General features: G+C 51.3%; 1 protein-coding gene across 2 annotated transcripts in view; it reads left to right on the forward strand.

Annotated features, from left to right (window-relative positions):
* VWF (von Willebrand factor) overlaps positions 1-12482 on the forward strand; it is a 131431-nt gene that overhangs the window by 41168 nt on the left and 77781 nt on the right. For both annotated transcript variants that reach the window (XM_070410831.1, XM_070410832.1), the window contains exons 11-13: positions 7550-7686; positions 8167-8305; positions 9407-9507. In XM_070410831.1, the coding sequence (XP_070266932.1) occupies positions 7550-7686; positions 8167-8305; positions 9407-9507 (377 nt within the window). The remainder of the gene's footprint in view (positions 1-7549; positions 7687-8166; positions 8306-9406; positions 9508-12482) is intronic.

Here is a 12482-nt window from a genome sequence, read left to right on the forward strand (position 1 = left end):
AAGGGCCTGGTGATTCTTTAAGCTTGAAGTGAGAATTTCTGGAATTTTCTGGAATGCCTGATAGGAAGACCTTGGCATGGTCCAAGAGCTAGGAAAATCAGACCACCAAATGATTTCTCCTACCTTGTCCCCACCATGGAAAATCTATTTAGGAAAAGTTGTCTTATAATCTCTGCCCTTTCCTTTCTCCTCTGTTTGTTTGGCCCCAAACTCTATATTCTATTTACTGCAAACTTTGCCCATTCGAAGCTCCTTTCTGTCTCACCCTCCAAGGACCATGGCTCTTCTCCTGATGGTTTCCCCCTTTGTGGTCACTCATGTGATGTTTGCTATGTGTTAGGCAGTATGCTAAGCACTTTACATGTATTTCCTTAACACAACAACCTATGAGGCAGGTACAAGGTATTCTCATTTTACAAAAGAGGAAACAGACCCAGAGAGGTTAACTAACTTGCCCAAGATCCCACAACTGCTAAACAACAGAGACAGGACTCAAAGTCACAACTGCCTGACTTTTACTTTTTCCTGTCCCTTTACTTTCCCTCCTACTCACCCGAGGATATTCCCCACCCCCATTGCTTTTTAGAGAGAGTGGAAGGGAGGGAGAGAGGAAAGGGGGGGGGGGGAGAGAGGGAGAGAGAGAGAGAGAGAGAGAGAGAGAGAGAGAGAAGCATCGATATGAGACACATCTATTGGTTGCCTCCTGCATGAACCCCAACTAGGACCAGAGATGGAACCTGCAATGCAGGTATGTACCCTTGACCAGAAATACAACCTGAGACCCTCTGGTGCACAGACTGACTCTAACCACTGAGAAACACCAGCTAGGGCTTTCTCCTAGTTTTTGATTCATCCCTTTGCAGGAGGATCTTTCCCATCCCTCATGACCTCTGGAGAGACCCTGCACTCAGTTAAAGACCTCAACTTGCATGGTGGATACTACTTTTGGGTCCCCATGTGTGTAGAGTGCAATAAAAAATTACAAGGCAAACAGCCAGATAACAGGCTTCCTTCCCTGTGGACCCAAGAGGCCCTATTGGCTTTGGTGGGCTAACAGGGGGTTGAACTGTATACCTGGGATCATATGTGGGGTCTGTAACTTTAGGGTCACTTAGGATCTTACCCAGTGCCCTCTACACTGGTGAGTTCTGGAACCAGAAGGAAAGTTGGTACTAGAGGTAGGTCAACTAATCTGGCCCAGGGATCGCCAACTGACTGGTTTGTCTTCTGTGCAATTCTTGAAGGAAGCATAGAGGACAAAAGATGGCTCTTGCAAGTGATATTAATGCTCCAATTTAACATAATTAAACCCCATGAAAGACCTGAGGAGTACTTTGAAAGACATATGAGCTTGTTGCAATTGTCCTGTGAAAAAACTTGTAATCCTATATAATAAAGAGGTAATATGCAAATTGAACATCACACCCTCACACAAGATGGCCACCCACAAGTGGTCACAAGATGGCTGCCACAAGATGGCTGGAAGGGGAGGGCAGTTGTGGGTGATCAGGCCTGCAGGGGAGGTCAGCTGGGGGCGACCAGGACTGCAGGGGAGGGCAGTTAGGAGTGACCAGGCAAGCAGGGGAGGGCAGTTGGGGGTGACCACGCCAGCAGGGGAGGGCAGTTGGGGGCAATCGGGCTGGCAGGAGAGCAGTTAGGCATTGATCAGGCTGGCAGGAGAGTGATTAGGGGGTGGTCAGGCTGGCAGGCAGAAATGGTTAGGGGCAATCAGGCAGGCAAACAGGTGAGCAGTTGGGAGCCAGCAGTCCTGGATTGTGAGAGGGATGTCTGACTGCCCGTTTGGGCCCGATCCCTGGGATCGGGCCTAAACTGGCAGTTGGATATCCCCTGAGGGGTCCTAGATTGGAGAAGGTGCAGGCTGGGCTGAGGGACACCCCCCCCCCCCCCCCCACCTCAGTGCATGAGTTTCATGCACTGGGCCTCTAGTTTCTAAATAATAAGCAGTTCCAGTATAAGATCTGTGAGCCACAGTGGATGGAATTAGGAATTCATTTTATTAAGTTTTGTCAGATTGACTACCAGATTAGGAATTCTTAAATAATCACTTTCTGGCCGAAACCGGTTTGGCTCAGTGGATAGAGCGTCGGCCTGCGGACTGAAAGGTCCCAGGTTTGATTCCGGTCAAGGGCATGTACCTAGGTTGCGGGCATATCCCCAGTAGGAGCTGTGCAAGAGGCAGCTGATTGATGTTTCTCTCTCATCGATGTTTCTAACTCTCTATCTCTCTCCCTTCCTCTCTGTAAAAAATCAATAAAATATATTTAAAAAAAAATAATCACTCTCTGTAGGGAGGGTCGTCCACCCATCCATCCATCCAATAATTATTTGCACACCCACTGTGTAAATAATAGAATGCTTGGTCTGGGGTAGACAATATAATCCCTTGGTCTTTAATTCAAAAATTAGAAAATACCTTTGCAAGATATTTTCTTGAAGCCTTGATGGGAGGATAACCAGCACCAATTCTATGGTCTCCTGAGTGGTTTGATATTTTGCCAACACCACTACTAAGCTATTGCTTGCCTATTTATTATTTTTTATTTTTTATTATTTTTTATTTTTTAAATATATTTTATTGATTTTTTACAGAGAGGAAGGGAGAGGGATAGAGAGTTAGAAACATCGATGAGAGAGAAACATTGACCAGCTGCCTCCTGCACACCTCCTACTGGGGATGTGCCCGCAACCAACGTACACGCCCTTGACCGTACATGCCCTTGACCATACATGCCCTTGACTGGAATCGAACCCGGGACCCTTCAGTCTGCAGGCCGACGCTCTATCCACTGAGCCAAACTGGTTTCGGCTATTGCTTGCCTATTTAAAGCCCTGGCTCTGATCCTCTATTTTTTAGTTCTAGAGTTTAGTTGGTTGTTGCCTAGCCAAGCAAAGAACAGACTGGGCTTCTTTGCAGTCCCTGGAGGAGCTGAGGTTGTCTTAGAAATGAAAAGATGGGTTTTGGTTCTCTGGACTAAGATGAGAGTGTACTAGTTGTCTACTGCTGTGTAACAAATGATCCCCAAACTTAGCAAACACCGCACATCTTTTATCTCAGGGCTTCTGCATGTTAGGAGTCTGGGTGAGGCCTAAGTCACTCATGAAATTGCAGTCAAGTTATTGACTGGGCTGTGGTCTTATCTGAAGTCTCCATCAGGGTGAGGGGGTCACTCTGAAGCTCACTCCTGCATAGTTGACAGGCTTTGGTCCCCCATCACGTGGACCCCTCCATGGGGCTGCCTCATGACGTGACAGCTGGCTTCCTCTAGGATGAGTGATGTCGAGAGAGTGAGGGGGAGCAGCCAAGACAGAAGCCATGGTCTTGTAAAACCCTGATCTCCAAGGTGACCTTCTTCACTTCTGTATTATATTTAGTAGAAACAAGTCAACATGTCTACACACAGGTGAGGGGGCCACAGAAAGATGTAAATACAGTACATGGGGACCATAGGAGGCATCTTAGAAGCTGTTTAGCACAGTGTTGTGTATGGGGAATGGGAGGGAGAAAAAAATTGCCTAGCCGAGCAGCAGTCCATATGGGGAGGGGCAGGAGCTTCTGCGATGTGCTTTTTTATTTTTTTTAAAATATTTTTATTGATTTCAGGGAGGAAGGAAGAGGGAGAGAGAGATAGAAACTTCAATGATGAGAGAGAATCATTGATCAGCTGCCTTCTGCATGCCCCACACTGGGGATCCAGCTCTCAACCTGGGCATGTGCCCTAAGCAGGAATCTAACATGACCTCCTAGTTCATAGGTTGATGCTCAACCACTGAGCCACACCATCCGGGCTGCAGTGTACTCTTGTTCTTCATTGCGCACTCACACCTCTAATCTGGTTAGGAATTAGGGCAGCCCCAGTCGAAACTGACTTCCCCATTGCCTGCAGACTCCCTTTTTGTAGCCCTGAGCCTCTCTTTCCTTCCTCTGCAAAACATGCTGCCCAGAGCAGCTCTGCTAATTTAGTTCTCATTGAACCATAAATGTTTTGCTTAGGGTAAATGAGGAAGGAGCATGCCTGTGAAGAGGGACTGACTGTTCCTTAAACAAATAAAGCTCTGGTTACGTGATTTCAGACTCCCAACAGAAGAGTGTGGAAGGTACTCCTCTGGAACTGGGCAGGTGGAAGAGGAGGGCTTTCCATTTGTGGCCCAAATCCTTCTGGCACGAGAGGTAGCATAATATTGGGGCTGGGGACATGGGCTGGGGATGCAGGCGGCCTGGCTGGAATTCCAGTTCACCACTCGTTAGCTAGCTGACTTTTGGCAAACTGCTTAATCCTTTGCAGCCTCAGTTTCCTCACCTGTAAAACAGGGATGATAACAGCAGCTTCATCCCATGGAAACTGTTGTGACGCGACACACAGCCAGCACTCAGTAAATGTTAGCTATTTTCATCTTCACAGCCACAGCCATAGCCACTTCATCAAGCAGGTTCAGGTTGGTGCCCACAGGGGCCCGGAATGGGGAGGGGTGGTGTGAAGTGGGGTGTGGCTGGGGCAGATGGGGCAGGAGGGTGAGACAGAGCCAGAAACTACCTTGGCCTGGTGGTGTGGGCAGCCTGTGGACCTGCCTGGTCTTGAGGGGGAGGTGTGGGGCCTTGGTACACTTGTTATGTATTTGGTTTGGGATAATTTCTCATGCATTCTGACATAGCCCCATCATTCAACCTTGGGTTGCCTGTTCAAGCCGCCTGTTTTGAAAGCCTCCGGGAAGGAAGGTAAACTTCCCTTCCAACTAACAGAGAAAACGATGAGTAAGCCAGGGCCCACGCCTGTCCAGTGGGAGCATGCATTTCTAGGTACCCTGGAAACCTCCTGTGGCCTGGCCTCAGGCCCTGTTAGGGTTTCCGGACTCACACCTCCATCAGGTCAGGCCAGCACATCATCGTTCATAGTCAAGGCTTCCCTCCACTCCGTCTCTACATCCTGACCCAGCTGCCCACATGGGCCCAGGATCGGGATGACATCGACTCTGACCTCATGAAGTCAGGCTCCTGAAAGGCTTCAGGAGCCAGCCTCGGGGAGGGGGAGCAGTACTGGGTGGTGTCAAGTGCTCTGTGCTCTGGAGCCAGACAGATGCCCATGTGCGAATCCCCGTTTGACTCCTTCAGGGCTTTGGGCAAGTTTTTCTCTGTGTTAGTTTCTGCATCTGTTTAGTGACCAGCCAGCTCAGGGGAGCAGTAAATGAGGCGATACCCACAGAATTCTTAGAAATGCACCTTGTACCTTTGGTTGAGTTTATGTGATGGTGACTTAGAGGCAGGCTTTGGTGAATTTTTCCATTGGGGGGAAGTCTGAATTGCTTTGCTAGAGGTCTGTGGGCTGCTCCTTCTGTAGCTGCCTGGGTAAGGACGGACAAAAACGAGCTGATCAGAGCAGCCCTGTGGAGGCTCCCACACAACAAACAAAGGGTTTGCTCAGAAGAGGTACCGTGTCTCCTCTGATGGGAGATGTTTTTTTCTTTTTTAGTGAGGGAGCATCTTCATTCATGTGGCAGATCTGCTTTAACTTCTGGCTGTTCTACTTTCTGTGTTATGTTAAGAATCATCTGCATTTCATTCATTCACCAAACTTCTATTGCCCACCTTCTCTGGCTGGCGATGGGCCAGCTGTTTCCTGGGGGCTGCCTGAATGGGAACATCTGGGGTGTCCTGCTCACCCCGGGCCGAGGATGGACCGAGGATGGACCCCATTGTTCTGGCTGCTGTTCCAGCTCCCAGGGCCGACTGCTCCCCAGCAGCTCACCCGTCCAGGTCCCTGGGTTTCCTGTGCTTGCAGCTCCATCCCTCAAGTGTACTAAGGAGATAAGTTAAATAAAATATTTAGATTTCTGATTCCTGAGAAACTTTGGAACACAAAGCAGTGGGGGTCAGAGCAGGAAATCAGATCGGAGGATTAGATGCTAGCCCTGAACTTTGTGCTTTTGAATGTTTGTGCATTTTCTTGTTGACCCCTCTTTTCCTGGCCATGGTCAGTAGAAGAGAATGGAAGTCCAATTACTTCTCAGATAAGAGTGCTCTTGAGAAAACAGAGGAAGGTTGGCGGGAAAATTCCCACCCATTTTATTACAACAAGGTCGAGGCATTTGACATAAAGACCTAGGTCACGGTGTTTGCAGAAGATGGTGGCTTTCCCGTGACATCAGTGGACGTGGAGTTCCAGCACGTTCACAATCCTTGGGGATGACCTGGCCCTTCCTATGTCCTGTTCTGCTCTGATTTCCATGAGCAGGGACCCTCGCTCCTGCCCTTCTTGGGGGACAATGCGGTGGGGAAGCATGATCTGTTTATTTCTACTCCCAGCACGTCTGACACCATTTGTGTGTGATTCCCCTCCGCCCCCACCAACCAGTTCTCTGACTTTCTGGACACCAACGGGGTGTCCTACAATTCAATTCAATTCTGACAGTAACAGACCATGTGGGTTAAGGGCCACAAGACTGCCCCCCACTTCAGATGCCAAGCACCAGCATTGGGTCCTCAGGGTAGCTACTTCTGTCTGACTTGGCTCCAAGTTGGGAGTTCCCACAATATCCTCCCGAGTTCTGTATTTGCTACTACGGCTCCCAGAACTCAGGCCGACACCGGACTTACTATTACACGTTTGCTATGAAGGGCATTTTAAAGGACACATAGTGTGAGGTCTGGAAGGGTCGAGCACAGGACTTTCTGTCCCCGTGGAGTGGGGTGTGCCACCTTCCTGCCTGGATATGTTCACCAGCCTGGCAGCTCTCCAAACTCTGTTGTTTTGGGGTTTTGTGGAGATTTTATTAGGTAGGATGGCCAACTAAATCACTATTAAGTAAACCTCCCGTCCCTGAGGTTGGGGGTGATGCTGAAAGTCCCAGCCCTCTAATCATGCCTGATCTTTCTGTGACCAGCCCCACCCTGAGGCCCCCCAAAGTGGCTCATTAGAATAAAAGATGCTCTTATACCTGGTATATTCCAGGATTTTAGAAGCTATGTGTCAGGAACCAGGGACAAAGACCAAATACATCTTTCTGATCATCACAGAAGCTGATGCTGATGAAAATGGTCTGGGGCCTCCCTACTTTCTCCCCATTTCTTCTGGGCTGAGTGTGCCCTCCTGGCCCATGCCATGCTGGAAGGGGTCAGCTGCCCTGAGGACCAGGCAGAGGGGCACTCACCATAACCAGGGCTTCGCACCCGGACCCCTGCCTCCAACACATGCCAAAGGAAGGCCACACCTGGGTACAAAGTGTGCTGTCTGGCCCCTGCCTGGGCCTACTGTGCCTTTCAGTGCAAACGTGGGCGCAGGTGGCAGGCAGAGGGCTGCAGAGCTTGCCTTTGACAGATGGGCAGCTGGAATCTCCCTGTGGCCTTTGGGGACCCCTGAATGAGACAGAGCCCAGCCCCTGCTCCTGGAGATGGGCTGGGTGGGACTGGCCAGGGGAAAGTACATCAGTGTAATGGGGAGCAAGCCCCCTTCCTCCTGACCCCCCTCCCCCTCCTGATCTCCCCTCCTCCTGACCCCCCTCCCCCTCCTAACCCCCCTCCTCTGTGCCCCTGCAGGAGAGTGTATCATCACAGGACAGTCCCACTTCAAGAGCTTTGACGACAGGTACTTCACCTTCAGTGGGGTCTGCCAGTACCTGCTGGCCCGGGACTGCCAGGACCACTCCTTCTCCATTGTCATAGAGACCGTGCAGGTGAGCTCAACAGGCGCCTGTCAGGAGGCAGACGGAGGAGTGATGGGGTGGGGGGAGTGGTCCTTCATTACTGAGCTGCTGTGTATACAACATGCTTCTTTTCTCTAGAGAATGGAGCCAAGTGGAGGACATATAGAGTGTGTAGGGCTTCCCCTGAGGGTCTGAGTCCCGATTTGCTTTGGGACAATAGGCCCAAGGAACAAGAGGCCTGGGGTGCCTCATGTACGGCCAGACCCAGACAGGAAAGGGCACAGGAACCGTGGGAAGCTGGGCAGGGGGATAAGTTGGGCTCAGGACCTTCTTGCTGCACAACTCCAGGGGCACCATTCACAGCGATGGAGCTGTGAGAATGGGGTTGTCCTGTGAGAGAAGGCCAGAGGCTGTGTGGGGTTGGAGTCTTTCTCTGAGTCCAGGGGTCCTGGGCTGGGAGGCTGGGCTGGCGGGGTGTGGTGACGTCACTCTGCATGCCCCTCATGGCAGTGCGCCGATGACCCTGATGCTGTCTGCACCCGCTCAGTCACCGCCCGCCTGCCCAGCCTGCACAACAGCCTGGTGAAGCTGAAGCATGGGGGAGGAATCGCCATAGATGGCCAGGATGTCCAGCTACCCCTCCTGCAAGGTGGGTCCTGCCTCCTCTTACAGGCTGGGCTGGCCCAGTTCCCACAGCACCTGCTCCTCAGCTGTGCTCATGGCTTTCCCTTCTGTAGAAACGTGGGAGAGTGTTATCTCTGGAGGGCAGGCTGGGTATCCTTGGCATGCATCCCTGTAAGAATGGAAGGCTTCCTGGAGGAGGAGGACAAGTGCAGAAAGATGGCTGGATGCTGGAGACAAAGAGGCTGCTCCAGGACTGGGAGAGAGTATAGAGGGAAAGCAGGACCCAGACGGTTCTCCACTCAGCTTGAGCCAAGGGGACAATTGAGGGTTGGGTTTCATGTTTCTGGTTCTACGTTGAGGTGGAAAAGGATCAAAGCCTGTCACTGAGAGTTTGGAGGAATGGCTGGTGATGAGTAAGACCCTTGGATGTCATGGGACAGAGCCAGGTGACCCTGTGACCCACGACAGGGAGAAACCTATCTGTCCAGTGCTTTGCCAGGCTGCACTGTGCCGTTTTGCCCAGCATGATCTCAAACGTCACCCTCAAAGTGGCTCTCAGACCCCTCCCCTCGTCTTCTTCTTCATGGCCATTGGCCCATTGTCCTGGCATTGCTCTCAGCCGGTGAACTGGGGCCAGTGGGCACACAGCATGCCTGTGTGTCAGTTTAGTGCTGTGTGTCTGCCCATGAGACGACATATTCCTCCAGGGCGCACAGTATCGCTCAGCTGTGAGGACTGAGTCACTCAGTCTAGAAGGGTCGTGCAGCAGCAGAAGGGCCCAAGGAATGCTTAGGCCTCAGGGGTTCAATGGGAGACAGATCCCTGGCTCAGGGCGCCTGTGCAAGCTACGGATGCACAAGCCTTGGCCGCCGCCTTGTGGCAATAGGGGGAATGGCAGGCTACAGCAAGAAGACAGAGGCACCTTCTTGGGGAATCCTATTTGCACTACACCCATCCTTCTGAGACCCCCTTAAGATTCCGGTACACCTCCATCGTCCCCATAACAAATTGCTTTCATTGCTACAGTTCTTCGTGAGGCACCCCATCTCTCCCCAGGATACATCTGCCTGCCACCATGCTGCCCTCTCCCCATCTCAGCCCAAATTCTGGCCCCGCTTGGTTTTAGGTGACCTCCGCATCCAGCACACCGTGATGGCCTCTGTGCGCCTCAGCTACGGGGAAGACCTGCAGATGGACTGGGATGGCCGCGGGAGACTGCTGGTGAAGGTAGGCCCTCTGATCACTGCCTCCCCGCAGTCCAGCCTTACAAAGTGCCCCTTGTGCTGTGGGCAGAGTGGCTTTGTGTGTGGGAGAAGAATTCATTTCTCCGCAGGCCCTATGCCCCCAGAGGGAGGAACAGACCTCTCTTGTTTACCAGAGGCTGGTGTTTGCTGTCTGGACGCTCCTTGTTTGTCCTAGGGGTTCTCACGCCTGGGGCTCTGGTACCCCCCAGGGCCTTCCGAGGAGGTGGGCTCCCAAGGGGCTGGGAAGGGCAGATTTGCTGCCCAGCCTCTTGGCTGCAACAAAACCTGGGAGCAGGGGTGTCCCTGGGGCAGCAAGGGAAGAGCCAGATTGGCACTCACAGCCAAGCCTGTGTCGTGCACCCATAGGGGACAAAGTCATCCCACTGTCCAGGGAGGGGTGTACTGGGAATCACCAGATCCCGCACCCGGGCCCTGGGCCTGTGCAGTCCCGGGCCACTTCCCCTTCCTGTCCGTAGTGATGGGGTCACAGTTAGATAGCGATCTCTATATTTTTTTTGGAATTGTCACTGCCAGTTTATAAACAAAGCAACCAGGACTCCTGGGGGTTGGGAGGCGTGTCCAGTGCTGCACACTGGCTGGCGGCAGAGCCCAGCAGCTCTCTGGGTGGCAACCCGCCCACTAGACCAGTCCTGCTCCCTTTTTGGTCTTCAGGTGCCTTTGTCCTTTAAAAAATGATTGAGGACCTCAAGAACTCTTATGAAGGTCATGTCTACTGATATTTACCAGATTAGAAGTTAAACCAGAGACATTTAAAATATGTACTTAGGAATTCATTTAGAAATAACAATAATAAACCCACTGCCCATTAATATAAATAACATTTTTGGGGGGTGAGGAAACTTTTTCCCAAAACAAAAAGCATTGAGAAGAATACCCTTGTTCTACAATTCTGCAAATTTCTTTAATGGCTGGCTTAATAGAAGACAGCTGGTCTCACAGCCACTTCTGTATTCAATCTTTGCGATATTACTTGTCATGTTGCCTCTGGGAAATACCACTTCACACTTATAAGAGAATGAGAGGGACAAAGCCAGACACTGTCTTTGTGTTACTATGAAAATATTTTGGCCTGCAGGGTCCCTGGAAAGGGCATCAGAGACCCTCCGAGACCACACTCTGAGAACCATTGCCCTATGTCATTCCTAGGATCCCTGCAGAGTCCCCTTCTGTGTCCCCGAGTACCAGGTTCCACAGGGCTTGAGGGTATAATACTGTGATGGGCGTCTAGGGTGTCCCCGATGAGTTCCTGGCGTCCTCCATCCTGATGACGTCATGTTCTTTCTCTTGTTTTAAAGTCCCCAAGAGAGTTCCAAATTAACTTCCTCCCCCCCCCCCTTTTGTAAAAAATAAACCCTATGACCACCACCCAGAGAGCATGAGGAGATCTTGTCAGCCCCTCATTTACAGTTGGAAATAAAGACCCATCATTTTTGGAGCAAGAAAGTGACTTGCCCAGTCCCATGGCTATTTGGTTACAGAGTGAGGACTGGAACTTGGGTTTCTAACGTCACCTCTCTTGTCTTGAAGGGAGGTGTCTCAATAGCATGTCACTTTCTCAGGAACCTGCCCTCCCTACAGAGGGCGCTCTCCATCTGTGTGATTTCTCCCTGAGTCAGCAGGCCCATACGTCTTGTCCGGGTGGCTGTTCTCTTCTGGTTTCTCTGTTCTCTCTCTCTCCCGAGAAGACTCTTTCTGTGGGAATGGAATGCAGGGTTGTCTTTGGGGCTGGGTTTCAGTCCGTTTAGCTAACAGAAGAAGGACTCCACTGGTCAAGATTTAGGACAGGGAGCAGATGACCCTGTGCCTGTGGGAACGCCCTCGGTGTTTTGGTCTGGAGGACAAAAGGGGGCATTTGTGGATGGACCAGGAGGCAGGCGCATCACCGTGCTGACTCCGGGGTTTGTGGGGGCTGCCCAGTGGAGGACTCTAGCTGAAGACAGGTCACGGGGAGGAGCAGGGTGAGCACACCTAACAGAGAGGAGGCCGGCCAGGTGCTGTGGGGGCTCCCTGCTCTCCTTTCAGCCTGTGAGGTATAGATGCCCCATCCCTGAGGGCCAGGTGGTTCAGGCAGCCGGGCTCTGCTGGTTGAGACCCAGGGCCCACCTCAGCCATAGCACCTCTGACAGTTATCAGAAGTGTCACTGATCTGAGGTTAATTTCAAATAGCAAGCGTATTCTGGAAGTCTCTGGTGTTGGGCTAATGTAGGGCTGGTGGCCAGCCCCTGCCTGATGTCCATGGATACACCCACTCTTCATCCCCGGGCAAGCTGACCCCTGTGACAGGCCAAGGGGATGGAAGAAGATATCATTTAAAGAGTGGGGCATGGGAGTGATGGCAGGCCTGGAGGGATGAACAGGAGGGCACTTCGGGGATAGGAGGTCACTGAGGCCTGGGAATGAGGAGGAAAGAGAGGGTGCTGAGATGCAGGTGAGGAGGAAGAGTCGTCACCGATTTTGCCGCTTTGCTCAGGGCTGTCCCTGACTGCTGGCATTGCATTTCAGCCTCACTCATTCATTCATGAACTCATTCAGTCATTTGTTCAAGCATTCATTTCTTCAACACATACTTACTGCGTGTCCACGGGCACCACTGGCAAGGCTGAGGTTACAACAGTGAAACAAAACAGACAAGAATCCTTGCCTCATTTAGTGTAAATTCCAGTGGGGAAGACAGACAATAAACAAAACCAACAAGTAAATTAGATCATGTATTAGAAGGTGGTAAATCCTGGGGAGATGAATAAAGCAGAGGAGGGGGCAAGAAGTGCCAGGGCCAAGAGGAGTTACATTTTAAATAGGACGATCAGGGGAGCGCTGGGTGCCTCGGGGGCCAACACTTGATCATTGTAAAGCAAACAAGGAACCATACTCCACCCTCTTTCGCATTAATGATATTTACTTGGATACACTTTTTATGGGTCCAGAATCTTTCGCTAG

The sequence above is a fragment of the Myotis yumanensis genome, unplaced genomic scaffold, assembly GCF_028538775.1.
Source record: "Myotis yumanensis isolate MYYU_CA2020_CCGP unplaced genomic scaffold, mMyoYum1.0.hap1 SCAF_3, whole genome shotgun sequence".
Classification (NCBI taxonomy): Eukaryota; Metazoa; Chordata; class Mammalia; order Chiroptera; family Vespertilionidae; genus Myotis; species Myotis yumanensis.